Genomic DNA, 24490 nt, shown 5'->3' with positions numbered 1-24490 from the left:
TCTGCATACGGCAACCTGTTCTGGGATCAGGGTGGGTTTCGGAGACGATGATGTTGGAAGGAGCTGTTTAACAGCTGCATTCGTTATTTCCAACATTCAGCAGTCCAGCTAGGTGATCCTGTGCCTGGTGTCGCCTCACGTTCCTGCCCTTGGTTCAGAAGAGTGGATCTTGCTGTTGCAGCCCGTCCGCTTGAGGAACACCGCATTTTGAGATGCTTTTCTGCTTCCCACGGTTGTAATGAGTGGTTGCTGTAGCCTTCTTGGCGACTTGAACCCAGAACAGACGTTCTCCTGTGACCTCCCTCATCAACAAGGTGTTTCCACCTGCAGAACTTTTTGTGCAGTGAGATATCGACGCAAGCTGTGACCTTTCATTGGTTTATTATCTCCATCATTAAACATTCAGCTCAATAAACAGAATAATAAAAAATAATACTGTCATTAAGTTTTGGCCAGGAGGCAGTGAGGATGCGGCAGAGTGTGAGCGGCAGTGATCAAGGAATGAAGTGGAAGTGAAGAAGGGTGGGGGGAAAAAACAAAAAACAAAAACAGAATTCAACATTTTCTTTGGTCGTATGCAATTCGTTTTGACGCCGGTTCGTTTGTTTGTGGTTTAGGACACAGCGAATCACGTTTTGGTGCAAGAGCTGCAATTCGGAACGTGCTCAATTTTTTTTTAGTCAGTCAGAGCATACTACACGTTTGGTATATTAGTATGTGGTTTTGAACAAGGCCCATCTTCATGATTACACGTTAATACGTGGTGGTATGGAGTTCGGGCCACAGCTGATGTTTTGTCCTTTTCCATTCGAACACATGAGCTCTCTTGGCTGCAGCTGTGGTTCGGGACAGGGCCGGACAGGACGTTCTGTTTAGGCAGAAGAAAATCTGCTGTACCCTTTCACTACACACGGTGTACAACCTGCAAAACACATATGTAAACAGATATTTACAGATGTACATCCATGTGAAGATTGTGATGTGATCGTGAGACAGGTTTGGTATTAAAAATGAAAAACAGAGGGATGACAGACAGACAGACGAGGACATAAGGCACATGATCCAGTAAACTCTCAGCAATGCTAGTTTCTCTCGCTCTCATATTATATGGACAGTTGTGCAGCAAGTCGGTATTAGACCCCTCACTCGCTGAAAATTAGTGTCCCGTCCACTGGTTTTAATTTAAATGTGATGCACTTGAAAATGTTTCTTCTGGTTTGCTTCACTAACTCAGGGAACTCTCATCACTCATCCAGATCTAAAAAAAAAACGAACCTAACTAGCAACTTCGCTAGTGAAGCATAAAATAAAGCCAATATTTTACACAAATACAATTTTTGGAAAAATATGGACAGTATGTCCATCGAGGAGAAATGTTCCTTTTACAGAATGTGAGAAGAGGAAGCGCCAAAATCGTGGTCATGTGACCTCAGTCATTGAGAGGCTCTGCTCCGGCAGTGAGCTCGTAGCATTTGTCGCACAGAAGCATCCTCACGCAGCAATGGTGCGCGCACGTGCGTGTGTGTGTGTGTGTGTGTGTGAGAGGGGGAGTGAGAGAGAGAGAGAGCGAGGAGAGAGAGTAACCGGAATCTCTCTGTCCCTGTCTCAGTTTCTCAGTCAGTGTGTTTTGCGGTGGTTGTTGTTGTGTGTAGTGTAGCCGTTCCATAACGCGCCGTTCTTCTTTATCTCGCCGTTCCTCTCTTCGTCCTCCTCCTCCGAGTCGTCCGTCTCCTCTCTGTCGCTCCTCTCGTCTTCCACAATCTCCTGAAGAAGGAGAGATGAAGAACGAGGGCAGAAAATCTCATGCTTTAGTTTACTCAGTGACTCAATTCCGTTATTACAGTACAACATGTACGAGTGTGAGTGTGGGGACGTACGTTGTGGGGCAGGAATCGCAGTGCCATGCGGATGATGAGTGCAGCCCAGAACACGTGTAAACACTGCAGTACCAGCAGGAGCCCGTTAAAGAAGTAGTAGCCGAAGAATGGAGGGTAGAGCGTCAGCGGATACACCCACGTACAGTACAGGATCCTGACACACACACACACGGGTTACACAAGAGTTTCTCTCATTTATATACACATCTCTCTGGGTTTGTGTGGTACCGGAATGGGAAGATAACAAGTCGGGTGATGATGAAGAACACAGCAAACACTATGAAGAAGCAGTTACACGTCTTCCTCCATCCTGCATAGTTAAACATCTTCGCTGACTGTGAGAAAGAAAGAAAGAAAGAAAGAAAGAAAGCTGTGGGTAAATTCGTTTGTTGCCACTGTTTTACGAGTTCCTTGTGAGGATTTGGGTTGAGTTTCCTTTCCTACCACCAGAGGGAGCCATTCTCAACTCATTCCCGGAAACTAACATCTCTCCCTCACCCCTTTTCCACCAACAGGGAATGAGTTCCGTCCAGATTCGCGCAACAAATTTTGAACCGTTCAGAGCATTTCAACCAAAAATAAACTGGTTCGGAACCTGAATAGAGGCGGCACGGTGGTGTAGTGGTTAGCGCTGTCGCCTCACAGCAAGAAGGTCCGGGTTCGAGCCCCGTGGCCGCGTGGGTTTCCTCCGGGTGCTCCGGTTTCCCCCACAGTCCAAAGACATGCAGGTTAGGTTAACTGGTGACTCTAAATTGAGCGTAGGTGTGAATGTGAGTGTGAATGGTTGTCTGTGTCTATGTGTCAGCCCTGTGATGACCTGGCGACTTGTCCAGGGTGTACCCCGCCTTTCGCCCATAGTCAGCTGGGATAGGCTCCAGCTTGCCTGCGACCCTGTAGAAGGATAAAGCGGCTACAGATAATGAGATGAGATGAGAACCTGAATAGAGCTGGTTTTTTTCAGCACGAACCATAACATCAGTGGGCATCATGAGTTTAGCATACATGTCAACCTATACGGAATGTCCGTATTTTATACGGATTTGATTCAATAAACGTAGTATACGGGCGTATAAATAAAGTTATACGGATTCTTTAAAAAAAACTTCAATATTTATTTAGAGCTATAATCAATTCCCACGATGATAAAAGAGTGCATAACATTTACAAACGTACTGTACACCACAGACAGCCAGTAAAGAGTCTTATGAAATCGCGCGTTATCTTGTGGTAGCGAGACTTCGTTCCACTTTTGATCATGCGCACACCGCATTGCGAGAATCCCGCCAACCGTGAAGTCATAGACATATAAACACAGACACCGCCTTCTGCGTAGAATCATACGGTCATCCTCGCCGCCATATTGGATGTGGCAAAGTGGAGATTCTTCAACCGTCTCTGGTGTAGCGTCTAGACAGTAGCGGAGAATAAAGATGCCTCATTCATGTGCTGCGTTTAACTGTACCAACAGGTTTACCGTCCGAACGAGATCACATGGGATTACCTTTCACAGGTGAGACTGGAAAAATACTTTTCATTGTATTTGGTCATTATAACGTCATTTTACAAACAGATTTTCCTGACTTTGTGGCTAATATGAAGTCTCGTGCATGATAGCCGCTCGGTGAAACCTGTCTCCAAACAACGAAGTATTTCCTTCGTAACTACGCTGATAACACTTTGTGTTTTTGTCAAACATTGGAGCTTTGTATTCATTCTGAAGGTTTATTGTTATTAATATTGAATAAAAAGTAACTGGGATATATCATTGTTAATTATCATTCAAATTTTAGGTAAATTATTTTAATTTGCATCTTATACGGATTTTGGAGGTTGGTTATACAGGTTTGATTGACCAAAGGTTGACATGTATGGTTTAGAGAGGCAGCAGAGTGCAGTGATTGAGAACGCAATGGCAAAGGAAACACCTTCAGGGAAAAAAATGGACTCAACACAAATGGCTGCAATAACAGAACAAAAGCTTGCAGTTAAATCAATGCACGCCGCCATCTTGCCCCTAGTGTTTAGGGCCATTGTGAATCGTCCCACGCCCTCTATTCATAACGTCCTCGATTACAATGGTTCTGCTCAAAACTGATGAAAACGTGGGCTGGTTCGCAAGCGGTCACCACGTTTCAAAGAATCCTGAATGGAACCAGTTCAAGAACCCATTCCCTGTTGGTTGAAGAGGGGTATCTGGGCTTTGTTCTTTTTTTCCTGTTATTTTTTACCTTCTTTGTCTCCTTCCTCTATTCTGTCTGTCTCCCTTTTTCTCCCATTATTTTTTTCCTTTCTTGGTCCCTGTCTCTCTTCTTTCCTTCCCTTTCCGACCATCCTCCTTTTCTTGCTTCCTTACAAGCACAGGACTTCCTGCAGGATGTGCACATTTTCTTGTAGTATTCCTGAAACAGACATCATTGAACTGCACATGCTTATGATGGTGTGTGTCTGTTCATACCTCCAGTAGGTAGTCAGAGGAATCGTGCAGAAACATGACGAGTGTTCCTGCACGGATGTAGTTCATACACCAAGAGAAACTGATCAGTGTGATTGTGGCAACATGGTGGATGATCTGCTCTTTAAAATCCTGAGAGAGAGAGAGTTATGTGAAACAGCTGGACTTTCTCACGGCCCTGTATTTGCCATCCCACCTACACCACTCTCATATCCAGAGGTGCACATCAGGCCTCCAGCATTAAATCATTTACCCAATAAAACTGACTGACGTTAACATTTTAGATCTAAAGCTGTAAGTGTAAACGACTCTGGGGGGAAAACTACATTTATAAATGATAACCACATTACAGGGCCATGACGACTAAATCCGAAACAGTTATTCCACGAAATCGAGTTGTACATGAGCTGACAGCCGATGAGGCGCGTAGCACCGAGTTGACTATAAACCATGTACGACAAGATTGAGTGGAATAACCGTTTTATTCTATCCACATTCACGGGATTTTGAGAAACGGAGCATTTTTATGTTTTGCAAATTCGATAAATCAAAACTTTACACAGAATGTGACAATTTCCGCTTAGAATGTAAACAAACTGGTGAAATGACGAGCAATTTGTGAAAAAATGCGAGAATAATAATTCTTGAAAGAAAAAAAAAAAAGTTACCACCATAAAAATACTTTTATTCCATATTTTGGGGTTTTGTGGGTGCTCCGGTTTCCCCCACAGTCCAAAGACATGCAGGTTAGGTTAACTGGTGACTCTAAATTGAGCGTAGGTGTGAATGTGAGTGTGAATGGTTGTCTGTGTCTATGTGTCAGCCCTGTGATGACCTGGCGACTTGTCCAGGGTGTACCCCGCCTTTCGCCCGTAGTCAGCTGGGATAGGCTCCAGCTCGCCTGCGACCCTGTAGAAGGATAAAGTGGCTACAGATAATGAGATGAGATGAGATTTCGGGGTTTTGTTTTGAAGCAGTTTTTATTTCATCCTCGGTTGGTTCAGCAACACGCCGCCATTTTGTTTTTCTCTACTCATGGTATACGAGCTGATAGCCTTGTCATAGCCAATCAGCATGCGCGATTGCTCATATCCAGTGAATGTGGACAGAATAATATTTATTACTACACCACATAAGACATTTTTCCACATGTGGAACCAGGGACAATTCCAGTTTGTTCGAGTGCTGTATTTTTTTCCGATAGTATCGGAACAAACGGGGGCAGAGCTTGCTGTATTGACCCTCGCTGATTAGTCAAATATGAGCTTCAGCAAAGGCACCTATTGAAAATCGGCTAGTCGGGGTGTGTGTGTGTGTGCGCAGAAAACTCACTTTGCGTTTGACATCTGAAGCCACGCTGAAGAGGAGAGAGGAGTAAAATCCCAACTCCAGCATGTAATACCAATACTGCGAGGGTAAGACAGTCTAACAGAGCGAGAGAGAGAGAGAGAGCACCATTAGAACAAAAGCATGCATGCGCACACACACATTCCTGATGTATGACTCACCAGAGTTGGGAAACCCTTCCACATCTCCTCCAAATCATACAGCCATGGTTTCTACACCAAGAGATACATATTAGTCTCTCTCACACACACACACGATTCAGATGTGTTTATTAAAAGTGAACGAGAAAGAGAGATTGACTCACGTCGATGAGAGCAGCAAGGCCAGCAACAAAGGCAAAGAGATAAATCACAAACCTCCAACTGAAAAACACACACGCACGTACAGTTGTGTTCAAAATAATAGCAGTGTGTTTAAAAACGTGAGTAAAGCTCAAAATCCTTATAATAGTTTTTAATTTCCATGCATTGGGAACACTGCACGTTATATTCTACATCAAAACATGAAGAAAAATGAATATTGGGCTGTTCAAAAAAAAATAGCAGTGTCTGCATTTTTCATGACAAACTCCAAATATTTACTGTATAAACTGAAAAAATCTTAAGGATTTAGTATTCCTGTGAATCACTAAACTAATATTTAGTTGTATAACCACGGTTTCTGAGAACTTCTGGCACCTGTGAACAGGTATTCCAGCCCAGGATGATTTGACAACATTCCACAATTCCTCTGCGTTTCTTGGTTTTGCCTCAGAAACAGCATTTTTGACGTCACCCCACAAGTTTTCTATCGGATTAAGGTCCGGGGATTGGGCTGGCAGCTCCATAACTTTCATTTTGTTGGTTTTGAACCCTGATGCTGCTCGCTTACTGGTGTGTTTGGGGTCGTTGTCTTGTTGAAACACCCGTTTCAAGGGCATTTCCTCTTCAGCATAAGGCAACATGACCTCTTCAAGTATGCAAACTGATCCATGATCCCTGGTATGCGATAAATGGGCCCGACACCACAGTAATGCCGCTTTTCCACTACAAACGCGGCTGAGTCGTGCCGTGCCGAGTCGAGCTGAGTCGAGCTGAGCGGGGCTGTTGGAGTTGCATTTCGACTACAACCGCGCTGAACCGTGCTGGCTGGAAGTGGGTGGACACATTGGGTGGAGTTAGCGAAAGTGGGTGGACGTCACGTGATGTCGTTAAGCAGCGCAAACAGTGACATCAGTGACAGTGGCGGAACAAGTCAGAGCCGGGCCGGGGGCGGGGCAAATGACCGGGCCCTTTATTAAAGCTTATCATAACATCATTTTAGGCTACAAAATGTCCGCAACTGCGGTGTTTACCAATTTCAACACTACCGGGTGCAACTATGTTATTTAGTACATCAAGTCCTTCAAACGAACATGTAACTCAGAAACAAAAAACATTAGGATACTGTACATGGCTCATAATAAAACATCAATAGCCTATACTGCGCACATTATTTGAAGGGCATACGAATGAGCGCTCAGAGTGGTGACAGGAAGAGTCAGAAATAAAAGGAGGGCGGTGCAAACCTCACTGAATGCACTGTGTTTACCAATTTCAACACTACGGGGTGCAACTATGTTATTTTGTACATTAAGTCCTTCAAACGAACATGTAACTCAGAAACAAAAAAACATTAGGCGACATACTGTACATGGCTCATAATAAAACATCAATAGCCTACTGCGCGCATTATTTGAAGGGCATACGGCGAGCCTTGCGCTCCGCGAACTCGTCCACGATGCTCTGTATGTCACTGATTCAGTGAGCTTTTAAGCGGTAGTCTCACGACCCGAATAGTAAACAATAAACATGGAGGACATGGAGTCGTTAGTGTTGCTGGTCTTGGTGCTGTGGCCAACAGATACTGGCAAGAGCGTATAGATGAGGCGAGGCGCATAAGGCTTCAGAAATTCTCGTAATTCGTAATTATTCTTCTTCCGGGTTTGCGGTGTTTACAGATCCCAGCGCGCTCGCGGGGCGTGTGTGGGCATGTGAGAACACTCCTCCTCACCAATCAGTGCACAGGGGAGTGTCTGCTCACGCCCCCAACCTCAGTCGGCACGGCTTGGCTCGCTTCAGCCCCACTCCAAAACGGTGCGAGTTTTAGGGGCTAAGCAGGGCTGAAACGAGCTGAGTCGTGCTGGTTTTTGGTAGTCGAAACGCGAGCCGTGTCGGGCTGAAGTGAGCTGAAGCGAGCTGAAGTGAGCTGAAAAAGGGTAGTGGAAAAGGGCCATAAGAGAAACATCCCCATATCATGATGCTTGCACCACCATGCTTCACTGTCTTCAGAGTGTACTGTGGCTTCAATTCAGTGTTTGGGGGTCGTCTGAAAAACTGTCTGCGGCTCTTGGACCCAAAAAGAACAATTTTACTTTCATCAGTCCACAAAATGTTTTTCCATTTCTCTTTAGGCCAGTCGATGTGTTCTTTGGCAAATTGTATCCTCTTCAGCACGTCTTTTTTTTAACAGTGGGACTTTGCGGGAGCTTCTTGCCGATAGATTAGCTTCACACAGGCGTCTTCTAATTGTCACAGTACTCACAGGTAACTTCAGACCGTCTTTGATCACCCTGGAGCTGATCATTGGCTGAGTCTTTGCCATTCTGGCTATTCTTCGATCCATTCGAATGGTAGTCTTCTGTTTTCTTCCACGTCTCTCTGGCTTTGCTGTCCATTTTAAAGCACTGGAGATCATTTTAGCTGAGCAGCCCATCATTTTCTGCACTTTTTTACAGTATACGTTTTACCTCTCCAATCAACGTTTTAATCAAAGCACGCTGTTCTTCTGAACAATGTCTGGAACGACCCATGTTTCTCAGGTTTTCAGAGAGAAATGGATGTACAACATGTGCTGGCTTCATCCTTAAATTAGGGCCACCTGACTGACATCTGTTTTTTCACAGAATGAATGACCTCACTAATTAAACTCCACACTGCTATTATTTTGAACACGTCCCTTTCACTTAATTATTCGATTACACAGACTCGGGAGCATGCATATCATGAATGTTGGGTCTGTTGGTTTTCTATGACTCTGCTACACCTACTGGTAAATTATTTGCCATGTAGTAATATAATTTCCACCAAAAACAGTGATTGATCTGGTTAGTCGTGTTGGACTGCTATTATTTTGAACACAAGTGTATTACTAACTACTGACTCTTGACTGAAGTTAATCTATGTGAACTACATAAACATTATTTAAACCAACACTCCATTTATTCCTGTTATAAACATTATTATTGTCATCAGCAAGTAAATGTATCAAATCAAACCATATGGACCCAATTTCAATCCATCAATACTAAGACTGATGTTCACAACATGACAACCCTCTGTCTGAAGTCTTCAAGTAGCTTTTCAGGAGCTTAACACTCCAGTGTTGTGCAGATAGAGGTCTGACGCTCACACGCACGATTATATGGAAGACCACAGTGTGAACGCTCATCAGGAAGATAACTTTTGCAAACTAGCGATATGAAATTTACCGTGTATTTGTATATACCTGGCCTCTCTGAACTTCTTTATCAGGATGGGTCTGTCCTGGTTTCTTCTCCGTCTGAACCAACGTTGCAGCTGCTTCTCTGAATTGCCGCTTTGCCTGCACAGCTCCGCTACACACTTCTACAGAGAGACGGGGAGAGGTGTGTATCTCTGTCAGGTGGTACAAAGTCACACATTTGAAATCTGTTATTGCAGGAGGTGTTGTGTCACAAGGTGGCAAGTCCATTGTTGTGAAAAGCCCGAGCGGAGACGTGAGCTTGTGAGCAAATGTCTTCGAAAACAGCCGTCTTCTGAACATGTTTCACTCAAACAAAAGTTATCACATTTATCCTGATATCTGCCAATGTTTTTTTTGCTGTCACAATATCACTACCAGCATCACCACAACACGCAAATCTGATGTTTCAATTCCCACTGAAACCATGGCAAAAGATTTCTGTAACTGTTACGAGGGCAACAGGGGACAGATTAACGTTTCGACTCTGCTGTTTTGCTCCCATTCCCACGCGACACAATTACCGCAGAACAGTGAAAACTAGACAGTTGTCAGTGTGAGTGGGAACGAGGCAAGTGTGTATCTGCATCAGGTGGTAGAAGGTGTGTACCCATGTTGTGTAGTAGTAGTGTACCTGCAGAACCCCAAACTTGTTCCATGAGGAACACTCATGCTCCTTACATAACATTTAAGGAGCACCAGCATAAAATTTTGGTGCGCCACTGAAATTGTCTGATTTCATGCCACATGGAGCCTTTCGACTCTGCCATCTTGGTCAAACTTTTGAATTTTTCTTACTCCTGCCTCGATAGAGAACACCAAATTTCAAACGTATCGCACACTGAACTCGTATTATTTACAAGTCACACTGATGCACCTCATACGGAGCAGTAGTAACAGCTGCGTACCCGTGCGACGGAGCAGCAGTAGTAACAGCTGCGTACCCGTGCGACGGAGCAGCAGTAGTAACAGCTGCGTACCCGTGCGACGGAGCAGCAGTAGTAACAGCTGCGTACCCGTGCGACGGAGCAGCAGTAGTAACAGCTGCGTACCCGTGCGACGGAGCAGCAGTAGTAACAGCTGCGTACCCGTGCGACGGAGCAGCAGTAGTAACAGCTGCGTACCCGTGCGACGGAGCAGCAGTAGTAACAGCTGCGTACCCGTGCGACGGAGCAGCAGTAGTAACAGCTGCGTACCCGTGCGACGGAGCAGTAGTAATAGCTGCGTACTCTTGTAATGGAGCAGTAGTAGTAATAGCTGCGTACTCGTGTGATAGAGCAGCAGTAGTAATAGCTGTGTACCCGTGTGATAGAGCAGTAGTAGTAATAGCTGCGTACCCGTGTGATAGAGCAGTAGTAGTAATAGCTGTGTACCCGTGTGATAGAGCAGTAGTAGTAATAGCTGCGTACCCGTGCGACGGAGCAGCAGTAGTAATAGCTGCGTACCCGTGTGATAGAGCAGTAGTAATAGCTGCGTACTCGTGTGATAGAGCAGTAGTAATAGCTGCGTACACGTGTGATGGAGCAGCAGTAGTAATAGCTGCGTACCCGTGTGATAGAGCAGCAGTAGTAATAGCTGCGTACCCGTGTGATAGAGCAGCAGTAGCAATAGCTGCGTACTCGTGTGATGGAGCAGCAGTAGTAATAGCTGCGTACCCGTGTGATAGAGCAGCAGTAGTAATAGCTGCGTACCCGTGTGATAGAGCAGCAGTAGTAATAGCTGTGTACCCGTGTGATAGAGCAGCAGTAGCAATAGCTGCGTACCCGTGCGACGGAGCAGTAGTAGTAGTAATAGCTGCGTACTCGTGTGATGGAGCAGTAGTAGTAATAGCTGCGTACCCGTGTGATGGAGAAGTAGTAGTAATAGCTGCGTACCCGTGTGATAGAGCAGTAGTAGTAATAGCTGCGTACCCGTGTGATAGAGCAGTAGTAGTAATAGCTGCGTACCCGTGTTATAGAGCAGTAGTAGTAATAGCTGCGTACCCGTGTTATAGAGCAGTAGTAGTAATAGCTGCGTACCCGTGCGATAGAGCAGTAGTAGTAGTAATAGCTGCGTACTCGTGTGATGGAGCAGTAGTAGTAATAGCTGCGTACCCGTGTTATAGAGCAGTAGTAGTAATAGCTGCGTACCCGTGTGATGGAGAAGTAGTAGTAATAGCTGCGTACCCGTGTTATAGAGCAGTAGTAGTAATAGCTGCGTACCCGTGCGATAGAGCAGTAGTAGTAATAGCTGCGTACCCGTGTGATAGAGCAGCAGTAGCAATAGCTGCGTATCCGTGCGACGGAGCAGTAGTAGTAATAGCTGCGTACTCGTGCGACGGAGCAGTAGTAGTAATAGCTGCGTACTCGTGTGATAGAGCAGTAGTAGTAATAGCTGCGTACTCGTGTGATAGAGCAGTAGTAATAGCTGCGTACTCGTGTGATAGAGCAGTAGTAATAGCTGCGTACTCGTGTGATAGAGCAGTAGTAATAGCTGCGTACTCGTGTGATAGAGCAGTAGTAATAGCTGCGTACTCGTGTGATAGAGCAGTAGTAATAGCTGCGTACTCGTGTGATAGAGCAGTAGTAGTAATAGCTGCGTACTCGTGTGATAGAGCAGTAGTAGTAATAGCTGCGTACTCGTGTGATAGAGCAGTAGTAGTAATAGCTGCGTACTCGTGTGATAGAGCAGTAGTAGTAATAGCTGCATATCCGTGTGATAGAGCAGTAGTAATAGCTGCGTACTCATGTGATAGAGCAGCAGTAGTAATAGCTGCGTACCCGTGTGATAGAGCAGCAGTAGCAATAGCTGCGTACTCGTGTGATAGAGCAGCAGTAGTAATAGCTGTGTACCCGTGTGATAGAGCAGCAGTAGCAATAGCTGCGTACCCGTGCGACGGAGCAGTAGTAGTAGTAATAGCTGCGTACTCGTTTGATGGAGCAGTAGTAGTAATAGCTGCGTACCCGTGTGATGGAGAAGTAGTAGTAATAGCTGCGTACCCGTGTGATAGAGCAGTAGTAGTAATAGCTGCGTACCCGTGTTATAGAGCAGTAGTAGTAATAGCTGCGTACCCGTGTTATAGAGCAGTAGTAGTAACAGCTGCGTACCCGTGCGATAGAGCAGTAGTAACAGCTGCGTACCCGTGCGATAGAGCAGTAGTAACAGCTGCGTACTCGTGTGATGGAGCAGTAGTAGTAATAGCTGCGTACCCGTGTGATAGAGCAGTAGTAGTAATAGCTGCGTACCCGTGTGATAGAGCAGCAGTAACAGCTGTGTACTCGTGTGATAGAGCAGCAGTAATAGCTGTGTACTCGTGTGATAGAGCAGTAGTAGTAATAGCTGTGTACTCGTGTGACAGAGCAGTAGTAACAGCTGCGTACCCGTGCGACGGAGCAGTAGTAACAGCTGCGTACCCGTGCGACGGAGCAGTAGTAACAGCTGCATACCCGTGCGACGGAGCAGTAGTAACAGCTGCGTACCCGTGCGACGGAGCAGTAGTAATAGCTGCGTACTCGTGCGACGGAGCAGTAGTAATAGCTGCGTACTCGTGTGACGGAGCAGTAGTAGTAATAGCTGCGTACCCGTGTGACAGAGCAGTAGTAATAGCTGCGTACTCGTGTGATAGAGCAGCAGTAGTAATAGCTGTGTACTCGTGTGATAGAGCAGCAGTAGCAATAGCTGCGTATCCGTGCGACGGAGCAGCAGTAGTAATAGCTGCGTACTCGTGTGATAGAGCAGTAGTAGTAATAGCTGCGTACCCGTGTGATAGAGCAGTAGTAACAGCTGCGTACCCGTGCGACAGAGCAGTAGTAACAGCTGCGTACCCGTGCGACAGAGCAGTAGTAACAGCTGCGTACTCGTGTGATGGAGCAGTAGTAGTAATAGCTGCGTACCCGTGTGATAGAGCAGCAGTAGCAATAGCTGCGTATCCGTGCGACGGAGCAGTAGTAGTAATAGCTGCGTACCCGTGTGATAGAGCAGCAGTAATAGCTGCGTACTCGTGTGATAGAGCAGCAGTAATAGCTGCGTACTCGTGTGATAGAGCAGCAGTAATAGCTGCGTACTCGTGTGATAGAGCAGCAGTAATAGCTGCGTACTCGTGTGATAGAGCAGCAGTAATAGCTGCGTACTCGTGTGATAGAGCAGCAGTAATAGCTGCGTACTCGTGTGATAGAGCAGCAGTAATAGCTGCGTACTCGTGTGATAGAGCAGCAGTAATAGCTGCGTACTCGTGTGATAGAGCAGCAGTAATAGCTGTGTACTCGTGTGATAGAGCAGCAGTAATAGCTGTGTACTCGTGTGATAGAGCAGTAGTAGTAATAGCTGCGTACCCGTGCGATAGAGCAGTAGTAACAGCTGCGTACCCGTGCGACGGAGCAGTAGTAATAGCTGCGTACCCGTGCGACGGAGCAGTAGTAATAGCTGCGTACCCGTGCGACGGAGCAGTAGTAATAGCTGCGTACTCGTGCGACGGAGCAGTAGTAATAGCTGCGTACTCGTGTGATGGAGCAGTAGTAATAGCTGCGTACCCGTGTGATAGAGCAGTAGTAATAGCTGCGTACCCGTGTGATAGAGCAGCAGTAATAGCTGCGTACTCGTGTGACAGAGCAGTAGTAGTAATAGCTGTGTACCCGTGTGATAGAGCAGTAGTAGTAATAGCTGCGTACCCGTGTGATAGAGCAGTAGTAACAGCTGCGTACCCGTGCGACGGAGCAGTAGTAACAGCTGCGTACCCGTGCGACGGAGCAGTAGTAATAGCTGTGTACTCGTGTGATGGAGCAGTAGTAGTAATAGCTGCGTACCCGTGTGATAGAGCAGCAGTAATAGCTGTGTACTCGTGTGATAGAGCAGCAGTAATGGCTGCGTACTCGTGTGATGGAGCAGTAGTAGTAATAGCTGCGTACCCGTGTGACGGAGCAGCAGTAGTAATAGCTGCGTACCCGTGTGACGGAGCAGCAGTAGTAATAGCTGCGTACCCGTATGACGGAGCAGCAGTAGTAATAGCTGCGTACCCGTGTGACGGAGCAGCAGTAGTAATTGCTGTGTACCCGTGTGACGGAGCAGTAGTAATTGCTGCGTACCCGTGTGATGGAGCAGTACTAATTGCTGTGTACCCGTGTGAGGTAGCAGCAGCAGTAATGCCTAGGTCAGACAACAGAAAGATGCATGCCGCAACCTGCGATCAGTCGGGTGGCAACCGATCACAGGTGGACGCAGGCGTTTTGCATCAAATACTTCATTGTGGTCAGACGTATTGCAAGACACAGTTTTTAAGCTGTATCAACCAGTCGGAAGCAGACGCAGCTGGACGCCATGCATAGAAAACCTTTAAAAAATTTAAGGCCATCAGACTGCTCGCAGGTTGTTGTAAAGTATTTGCAGGTGCAGTCTGCGTCTACCATGATGCATCACAGCCATCTCTCAAGACTTGTATTCCCCTGCGTCAGCCTGCGTCTGGCTGCCACTACCTGTTTCAAACTGCGATTGGTCACGCAAGCATTGCACAACCGCCTGCCTCTCCATGTGTCGACCTGCTATTTGCACCGATCGAAAGCGAATCGCAGCTGAAATGCAAATAGATGGTGATCCACTTGTCAACCTGCCTCTCCGAAAGACCCTCTGCAACACTGCCATTATCTGCGTCATCGTGCGTCGACACAAGACCAGTCTTGAGTCTACCTGTGCTTGTTATCGCAGGTAGACACAAGCAGTTGAAAATTAGCTGCAGCCTGACATCTGACCTGCGCAAAATAGTTGTGTACCTGCATGACATAGCAGTACTAGTTGTGTACCCGTGTGATGTAGATTCAAAATAAAAAAAAATAAAAAAGGTGTCTGACATATGCATAGTGAGGAACATGTCCTCCTGCACAATGAAATTCTTAGTTTGCCATCCACCATGAACGCCAAATTACAACAATTACACAGCCGTAGTGCTGCCATACCACACAGTGATGCAGCTGGTCAGGATGCCCTCAATCGCACAGCTGTAGAAGTTGCTGAGGCTCTTGGGCGACATACCAAACTTCCTCAGCCTCCTCACAAAGTGCAGCCGCTGTTGAGCCTTCCTAACCAGCTGTGTAGCGTTAAGTGTCCATGTGAGGTCCTCACTAATGTGAACACCCAGGTATTTGAAGCTGCTCACCCTCTCCACCTCAAGCTCCCAGATGAACAGCAGCCGATGAGATCTCCTCTCCTTCCTCATGTCCACCATCATCTCCTTCGTCTTGTCCGTGTTGAGGGTGAGGTTGTTGTCCTCACACCAGGACACCAGACCAGCCACCTCCCTTCCTGTAGGCCGCTTAGTCTCCGCCAGTGACGCGTCCTATCACTGCGGTGTCGTCCGCGAACTTCAGGATGATTATGTCCTTGCAGGAGGCGACACAGTCGCGGGTGAACAGGGTGTAGAGGATGGGGCTGAGGACGCATCCCTGTGGGGTGCCAATGTTTGATAATGCTGGCTGAAGTCCTATTACCAATCCTGACAGTCTGGGGTCTGCCAGTCAGGAAGTCGAGGAGCCAGTCACAGAGGGTGGGTGCAAACCAAGTGTGGACAGTTTACAGTGCCTTGAAAAAGTATTCATACCCCTTGAACTTTTTCACATTTTTCCACCTTACATCCACGAACTTAAAAGTTTTTTATTGAGATTTTATGTGATAGACCAACACAGAATAGCACATAATTGTGAAGTGAAACGAAAATGATAAATGGTCTTCAAAATTTTAAACAAAAATCTGAAAAAAATGTGGTGTGCATTAGTATTCAGCCCCCCTGCGTCAATACTTTGTAGAGCCACCTTTTGCTGCAATTACAGCTGCAAGTCTTTTGTGGTATGTCTCTACCAGCTTTGCACATCTAGACACTGAAATTTTTGCCCATTCTTCTTTGCAAAATAGCTCAAGCTCAGCCAGATTGGATGGAGAGCGTCTGTGAACAGCAATTTTCAAGTCTTGCCACAGATGCTCAATGGGATTTAGGTCTGGACTTTGACTGGGCCATTCTAACACATGTATATTCTTTGATCTAAACCGTTCCATTGTAGCTCTGGCTGTATGTTTAGGGTCATTGTCTTGCCGGAAGGTGAATCTCCTTCCCAGTCTCAAGTCTTTTGCAGCCTCCAACAGGTTTTCTTCCAGGATTGCCCTGTATTTAGCTCCATCCATCTTCCCATCAACTCTGACCAGCTTCCCTGTCCCTGCTGAAGAAAAGCATCCCCATAGCATGATGCTGCCACCACCATGTTTCACAGTGGGGATGGTGTGTGCAGGGTGATGAGCAGTGTTAGTTTTCCGCCACACATAGCGCTTTGCATTTAGGCCAAAAAGTTCAACTTTGGTCTCATCTGACCAAAGCACCTTCTTCCACATGTTTGCTGTGTCCCCTACGTTTCTTATGCCTGTCTTTCAACAATGGCTTTCTTCTTGCCACTCTTCCAAAAAGGCCAGATTTGTGGAGTGCATGACTTATAGTTGTCCTGTGCACAGATTCTCCCACCTGAGCTGTGGATTTCTGCAGCTCCTCCAGAGTGATCATGGGCCTCTTGGCTGCTTCTCTGACCAGTGCTCTCCTTGCTCGCTCTGTCAGTTTAGGTGGACGGCCATGTCTTGGTAGGTTTGCAGTTGTGCCATACTTTTTCCATTTTTGAATGATGGATTGAACAGTGCTTCTTGATGTTCAGGGCTTGGGATTTTTTTTATAACCTAATCCTCCTTTAAACTTCTCCAGAACTTTATCCCTGACCTGTCTGGTGAGGTCTTTGGTCTTCATGATGCTGTTTGTTCTTCAGTGTTCTCTAACAAACCACTGAGGCCTTCACAGAACAAGTGTATTTATGCTGAGAGTAAATTACACACAGTAGGACTCTATTAACTAATTAGATGACTTCTTTAGGCAATTGATTGCACTGGATTGTATTTAGAGGTATCAGAGTACAGGGGGCTGAATACTAATGCACACCACATTTTTCAGATTTTTATTTGTTTAAAATTTTGAAGACCATTTATCATTTTCGTTTCACTTCACAATTATGTGCTACTCTGTGTTGGTCTATCACATAAAATCTCAATAAAAAACTTTTAAGTTCATGGTTGTAAGGTGGAAAAACGTGACAAAGTTCAAGGGGTATGAATACTTTTTCAAGGCACTGTATGGGTGAGTTTGTGGGGGATGACAACAAAGAGCATCCTGATGTAAGAGTCTTTGTTTTCCAGGTGGGAGAGGGAATAATGGAGGGCAGCAGCAATGGCGTCTGAGGTGGACCTGCTGGCATACTGCAGGGGGTCCAGTATACTGCTCTGAATGTGGGCTAGTACCACTCTCTCAAAGCACTTTGAGATGACTGGAGTGAGTGCTATCGGCCTGTAATCACTCAAGCAGGTAGGTGGGCTCTTCTTGGGAAGGGGGACGATGGTTGTGGTCTTGAAGCAGGAGGGAATGGTGCTCTGGCTGAGGGAAAGGTTGAAAATAGCGGTGAAAACATCAGCCAGATCATTGCTCCGAGGGCCCACCCAGGGATGTTATCTGGTCCTGCTGCCTTCCTGGGGTTGATCTTCCTCAGAGCTTTGTGTACCTGGCCTGATGAGACTGTTGGTGGAAGGGAGGGGGGTTGGGTGGTCGAGGTGTGTGCGTGCGGGCCTCCTCTCTATGCTGTAGCTGGAGGTCTCAAAGCTGGTGTAAAAAGTGTTGAGGTCATCCGGCAGGCTGGCTGTGGAGCCGATGGTGCTGGTCTTGTAACCTGATGTGCTGCAGGCCTTACCACATCTGCCCGGGGTCAGCAGTAAAATAGAAGCTGTCCAGCTTCTCTCTGTACTGCCTCTTGGCTGCTGTAATGGCTTTCCTCAGTCCGTACTTTGCTGTCTTGTACTCCATCTCATTGCCTGATCTAAATGCAAGAGAACGAGCATGCAGCATGCGTCGGACCTGACCGTTTACCCAGGGCTTTTGGTTGGGGAACTTGCTGATCTGTATGGTGGGCACAATGTTGCAGACACATGTGTTCATGTACCCAGTCACATACTCAGCATAGTCCTGTATGCTGACAGAAGAGTCCTCCAAAGTGGCTCCAGCTTTAAACACATCCCAGTCTGTCCAAGCAAAACAGTCCTGCAGGGTGCTCTCAGTCTCTGGGCTCCAGAGTTTGACTTGGTTGGTGACAGGATTTGTTTTGTCTTTGCCTGTAGGCCGGATACAGGAACAAAGAGATGTGGTCTGAGTGTGCGAAGTGGGGTGTGTGTGTGCAGCCCTGTATGCACCGTGTGTGTTGCTGTAAACATGGTCCAGTGTGTTCTTATCACGGGTGGGGATGTCCACATGTTGATATTTAGGGAATACAGTCTGTAAATTGCACTGATTACGATGATAAAAACAGCGTCGGGATAAGCCGTCTCTAACATGCTGAAGTCATTGTGGCGTTTGCCGAGCGCTGCCATGGAGTTAGCTTGCGGGGGGATGTAAACAGCAGCCAAAAACACAGCAGTGAATTCCCTTAGGAGATATTACAGGGGAGGCATTTCAGCAGTAACAGCTCCACATCTGGCAAACAGTGCTTATAGACAGTCTGTACATCTCCACACCAAGAGTTGTTAAACACACACACACACCTCCCCCTTTAGCCTTACCAGAGGCTACGGTCCAGTCTCCTCGGAGTACAGAGCGAGTCTGTAACTGAATGCCACATTCTGGGACTTTGTCTGAGAGCCAGGTCCCGGTGAAAATTAGTGTGCAGCACTCTCTTATTTCCCACTGTGCTGTGATTCTGGCTCTGAGCTCGTCCATTTTGTTTTCCCAGAGACCGCAAGTTGGCCAGCAGGAGGCTGGGTAGCAGTGATCGGCTAGCACGAGCTTTTAACCTAGCATGGAGCCCCCCCGCCTCGCTTACGTTGCTGTCTCCGGAGCACTTTCCTGGAGTCAGCTTGCTCACTCCGGTTCGGTGCTTCAGGGCCTTCCTGGGACTGGTGGTGGCTGTGGGAGCAAACAATGAGTTGTAGCTCCAGTGGTATAAAACCAGTAAATTCCAAATGGCTGTGTGTGTTGGTGATGTCCAGCAGTGCTTGTCTGTTATATGTTACCAGTGCATGACATTTGTGCACTGCAGAAAAAACAGAAAACACGCACACACAAAAAAAGAAAAAGCTGGCATTCGAGAGCAGAGCGAGCAAACACGTCTGCCTCAGGGGGCGCCATGCTTTTTATTTTTTTGTTGCGGTCGCGGACCCGTGTGATGCCGCGGTCGCGGACCCGTGTGATGCCGCGGTCGCGGACCCGTGTGATGCCGCGGTCGCGGACCCGTGTGATGCCGCGGTCGCGGACCCGTGTGATGCCGCGGTCGCGGACCCGTGTGATGTCGCAGTAACAGTCGCGGACCCGTGTGATGTCGCAGTAACAGTCGCGGACCTGTGTGATGCCGCGGTCGCGGACCCGTGTGATGCCGCAGTAACAGTCGCGGACCCGTGTGATGTCGCAGTAACAGTCGCGGACCCGTGTGATGCCGCGGTCGCGGACCCGTGTGATGTCGCGGTAACAGTCGTGGACCCGTGTGATGTCGCAGTAACAGTCGCGGACCCGTGTGATGTCGCAGTAACAGTCGCGGACCCGTGTGATGTCGCAGTAACAGTCGCGGACCCGTGTGATGTCGCAGTAACAGTCGCGGACCCGTGTGATGTCGCAGTAACAGTCGCGGACCCGTGTGATGCCGCAGTAACAGTCGCGGACCCGTGTGATGCCGCAGTAACAGTCGCGGACCTGTGTGATGTCGCGGTCGCGGACCCGTGTGATGCCGCAGTAACAGTCGCGGACCCGTGTGATGTCGCAGTAACAGTCGCGGACCCGTGTGATGCCGCAGTCGCGGACCCGTGTGATGCCGCGGTCGCGGACCCGTGTGATGCCGCGGTCGCGGACCCGTGTGATGCCGCGGTCGCGGACCCGTGTGATGTCGCGGTAACAGTCGTGGACCCGTGTGATGTCGCAGTAACAGTCGCGGACCCGTGTGATGTCGCAGTAACAGTCGCGGACCCGTGTGATGTCGCAGTAGTTATGTACCTGTGTTGGGTATTTACTGGACTGACAGTAGTATGACTCCAGTGTTGGATTGTGAGCTGCATTTCTTCGGATGGTTGTTTTTATTCCCAGCAATGAGGCCATATACATCGCAACCGTCCTGCACATGTGCACACACACAAACACACACACACACAAATTGTTATAACTGCTCATTTACAAAAGTATTATCATCAAGTTCACAGATAAACACTAATCTCTGACTTGTAAATTATATTTCATCATCTATTCCAAATATGGTTTACCTTTCGAAGACCTGACGAAGTATGAGGAACACAAACGCGATGGGCAGTGCCACCCACAGGTCCCGTGCTTTTGCATAGACGCGCCCATCTCTGTCTTCAAGATCCGCCCACCCTAAACCTTCTGGAAACCAGAGATGCTCCTGCCAGAAAATATCACTCAGCCACTGCAACATGCTGAGACAGAGGGAGAGACAGACAGACAGGAAGTGGACTGGAGTCAGTAATGGAATCCCAGATTGCAATGCAACAGCGAGCTTTTCTAATCTCAAAGAAAATATTTATCAGAGTTGTTAATCTGAAGCCTAACACACACACACACACACACACACACACAGGAGTTTGTGCATTTGAGTGGATGATATTGCACAGGGTCTAAAGTGTGTGTGTGTTTAATGTCTCCTGACACCTTGCAGACAGGAAGCAATGCAACACAAAAAAAAAAACACACGCACACACAGACACACAGTCAGTGAAAGATATTGCACAGGGTCTGGTGTGTGTGTAGTTGAGTGCTAAAAAATGTGAAGGAGTGTGGGACTAAAGCAAGTGTGTGTATCTTTACAACTCGCAGACTGGAAGCAATGTCAAATGCACTGTCTGCGTCTCTGTCTCTCTCTCCTTAGTTTAACTACAAACACACACCAAAGCATTCATCTAAATCCTATGCTCTTATTTGCTGGTCGAGTCACGTGACATTGCTCTGGCCATTCTGACCCTGACCTATCACTGCAGTGTGTGTGTGTGTGTGTGTGTGTGTGTGTGGAAGCAACAGCTGTCCAGGTCATGACTCATATGGAGACACACACCCTCTTGTTACTCATATCTGATTCATTTCTCCCATTTCAGCAGAAAGACGCTGCATCCCAAATTACACACTTGAACCCTAAATAGTGCACTAATCAGCCTCAGACTTAATCAGCTAATTGCAAACATGATCACGTGACCTCGCCATCCTTTCGATACGCTTCCTCGCCGAGGTTAAAACATTGCTCCATTCTTACAGAGCAAAAACAAAGTGTTGCAAGCGTGCCAGAGACCAGCATTCTGAGGTTGCAATGCAAAGATAGACGGGTGTTTTTGCTTCTCATCATCAATAGCAAAAAACATCGCTCAAGACTGACCGGTCCGATTTTGATCAATGGCCATTTTTTGTGTAACAGGACATTTCGGTCCATTCCAGTGCTCTTCTGGCAATTTCTATAAAATTACCCTGACTCAATATAGTGTTCTCATCCTGACCCAAGTCCATGAAGTAGGAATGAGTGAATGTCTTCTACAGCCTATATTTAACACCGTACATGACGATCAGTGCGTCAGAAACGCAACAAAACCTGCTTTCTCAGGATGGATTCAGAGGCAGGAAGGTGTGGAGTCACGTCCCAATCAAATGCTGCCTTCGTCGAGCCGACTTTTGAAGGCAGCACAGATTTATATCCTTTGCCATCCCATAATCTGGTGCGTCAGTAGAGACTATAGTGCACAACATGTCCAATTGGGAATCAATTATAATCTGATTCCCTGAAAGGGAGCCATTTTGGAATCGAATCAATGTGAATCGTTTAGGATTCAGCTACATACATTTTCCAATAGGGAGCCATTTAAGAATTGAATCAATTTGAGATTCATTTAAGGACTCGGCTCCTTATTCATAACATACGTGCACGATGTAAAATATAAAGTAATATGTTTTATGCACCCTATGTAGTGTACTAGATGTTCCTGTCATTTGATACACAGCTCATGCCCTATATTGAGTGTGCAACCTACCTAGTGCACAACATAACCTGCATTTCAGGGAGTCGTTTAGGATTCAAGTCCTTCGCACGACAATTTAGAACACAGCCACACAATTAATTATAAATTAATCCTTTCATCCATTAACTGCAGCAGATGTCAGAAAGCCAGCCCTTCAGCTCCCGACTCCTGAAACATAGTGCACTACTTCTCCCATAGGGAACCATTTAGGGAAGTCTATTTGTGAATCAATGAGGACTCAAATTAATAATGACACTCGAGTTCCAGTGCATTTGAAACAAAGCTCTTGACTTCTTGGATTAATACACTTTGTAGAATGTGTACCCTAACTAGTGCACTACACATCCGTTTGGAAGGGATTTAGAATTCAATTCCTTCACACACCGGGGGATCAACTGCAACCCGCCGCCTGAGTCGTTCCGTCTGTGCACTGCACAATTTTTTAAATAACGGATTCGACACTCGGTCTAGTGCACTCGAGAGTGATTTGAGACACAGCCGAGGATGAAATAGCAGAACAATGACACATGAACGTTTCACCACACTGTTGATATTTAAAAAAAAAAAAACCTGAAACCAGCGAAACAAGTGTGTAATTTGCATAAATAAATTAATACAAACCTGTACGTTATTATCAGTCACACTAATTTGACTACACCGAATACGTTTACTTTGTCTGTGTGTGTGTTTTTTCTCTGTAAGTTTTTACGTAATATTTTTATGTCTGTGTAAACACGAGCTAGCTAAAAGCTAACGCTGCTCCTGCTCAAGTTTGCTAAGCGCGCGCGCACCTGTACGACCCACGCGCACACACATTTCAGTGCACTTTTATTCACAAGTTTAAATATAACGGTTAAAAATAACGGTCTTCTGACTCACTTTGGTCACGAGCTTCCGGTGGTCCTCTTTTGAAAATCCGTCAAATAAAACGAATAAATCTCCGTTAAATCTGCCCAAAGTGACTCCGTGAGGAAAAACAAACCCTCCGTTTTGTCCGTTAATGTTAAATCCGCGTTCACGGTAAGTTTGAGGTGAATTTCCGGTGACTCCGTCCACCACCTCCCCGCATCATCTCTCCTGTCCTCCCGAGCGAAACCGGTTACCGGGACCGGGCAGTGGAACGGAACCACAACGAGGCGTTTCCACGGGCTTAATTATCGGTCTGTTAGCGCCTCGTGCTCAGATAACGGACCTTTAAAAGTTTTACAGACGTGAGGACTCTTTTTTTTCTGGGAGGAGTCTCAGACTGACCAATCAGAATCTCCTTCTGTCTGCGCGTGGCCTGAAGGAAGCGCAAGGGGCGTGGCTGGAGAATCACGAGAGAGGACGGAGTGGCAGCTCGCGAGCGGAACTGGAGCGGGTGGGGCGGCAGAAGATGACGTCACGGGTCATAGGAGTCCCCGATGAATGGCTCTTTATTGGAGGAGAGAGAGATTATTATTATTATTATTATTATTATTATTATTATAGTCAAACACATACATGAGATAATCTACAAAAATAAGAAGAGGGGTACAGCATCAAAAAGGATAGAGAAAAAATTCAAACAAAAATAAAATAAATCAAATTTAAAAAAATATGAAAATAAATGCAGAAATAAAAATAAAACAAGAAGAAAACAAATCAAAAGAAAAAACAATGGAATAAGAAAATACATGCAGAAATAAAAATGTGTGCAATGTGCAATATAATGTGCAATATCTCTCCTGCTGGCCCCTCTCTTTCCTATAGCTTATTCTTTTTATATTTGTCTCATCTCATCTCATTATCTGTAGTCGCTTTATCCTTCTACAGGGTCGCAGGCGAGCTGGAGCCTATCCCAGCTGACTACGGGCGAAAGGCGGGGTACACCCTGGACAAGTCGCCAGGTCATCACAGGGCTGACACATAGACACAGACAACCATTCACACTCACATTCACACCTACGCTCAATTTAGAGTCACCAGTTAACCTAACCTGCATGTCTTTGGACTGTGGGGGAAACCGGAGCACCCGGAGGAAACCCACGCGGACACGGGGAGAACATGCAAACTCCACACAGAAAGGCCCTCGCCGGCCCCGGGGCTCGAACCCGGACCTTCTTGCTGTGAGGCGACAGCGCTAACCACTACACCACCGTGCCGCCTAAAATAAATCAAATTAAAAAAAATATGAAAATAAATGCAGAAATAAAAATAAAACAAGAAGAAAACAAATCAAAAGAAAAAACAATGGAATAAGAAAATACATGCAGAAATAAAAATGTGTGCAATATAATGT

At 46.5% G+C, this 24490-nt stretch overlaps 1 protein-coding gene across 2 annotated transcripts; it reads right to left on the bottom strand.

The window, feature by feature from the left end:
• Positions 1 to 364: 364 nt before the first annotated feature.
• Positions 365 to 23474, bottom strand: cers2b (ceramide synthase 2b). Of its 2 annotated transcripts, none has more exons than XM_060920987.1 (11): positions 23110 to 23474; positions 20476 to 20649; positions 20213 to 20330; positions 9202 to 9320; positions 5981 to 6038; positions 5838 to 5888; positions 5662 to 5754; positions 4333 to 4461; positions 2106 to 2212; positions 1878 to 2031; positions 365 to 1764 (listed from the first exon to the last, which is right to left on the bottom strand). In XM_060920987.1, exons 2-11 carry the CDS (start codon positions 20646 to 20648, stop codon positions 1618 to 1620), a joined length of 1149 nt encoding a protein of 382 aa, XP_060776970.1. In that variant the 5' UTR covers position 20649; positions 23110 to 23474; the 3' UTR covers positions 365 to 1617. The 2 variants fall into 2 exon arrangements, with proteins under 2 accessions (XP_060776970.1, XP_060776971.1); XM_060920988.1 differs by lacking the exon at positions 23110 to 23474 and adding an exon at positions 22852 to 23062.
• Positions 23475 to 24490: the final 1016 nt, after the last annotated feature.

The sequence above is a fragment of the Neoarius graeffei genome, chromosome 5 (assembly GCF_027579695.1).
Source record: "Neoarius graeffei isolate fNeoGra1 chromosome 5, fNeoGra1.pri, whole genome shotgun sequence".
Lineage (NCBI taxonomy): Eukaryota > Metazoa > Chordata > Actinopteri > Siluriformes > Ariidae > Neoarius > Neoarius graeffei.
This window is presented reverse-complemented; position numbering and strand designations above follow the sequence as displayed.

Coding starts and splice junctions, on each gene's coding strand:
- cers2b (XM_060920987.1), bottom strand. CDS start 20,648: ATGTTGCAGTGGCTGAGTGATATTTTCTGGCAGGAGCATCTCTGGTTT. Junction 5,755..5,837: donor GGAAGGGTTTCCCAACTCTG/GTGAGTCATACA, acceptor TCGCTCTGTTAG/ACTGTCTTACCCTCGCAGTA. Junction 2,213..4,332: donor CCTCTGACTACCTACTGGAG/GTATGAACAGAC, acceptor TCTTTCTCACAG/TCAGCGAAGATGTTTAACTA.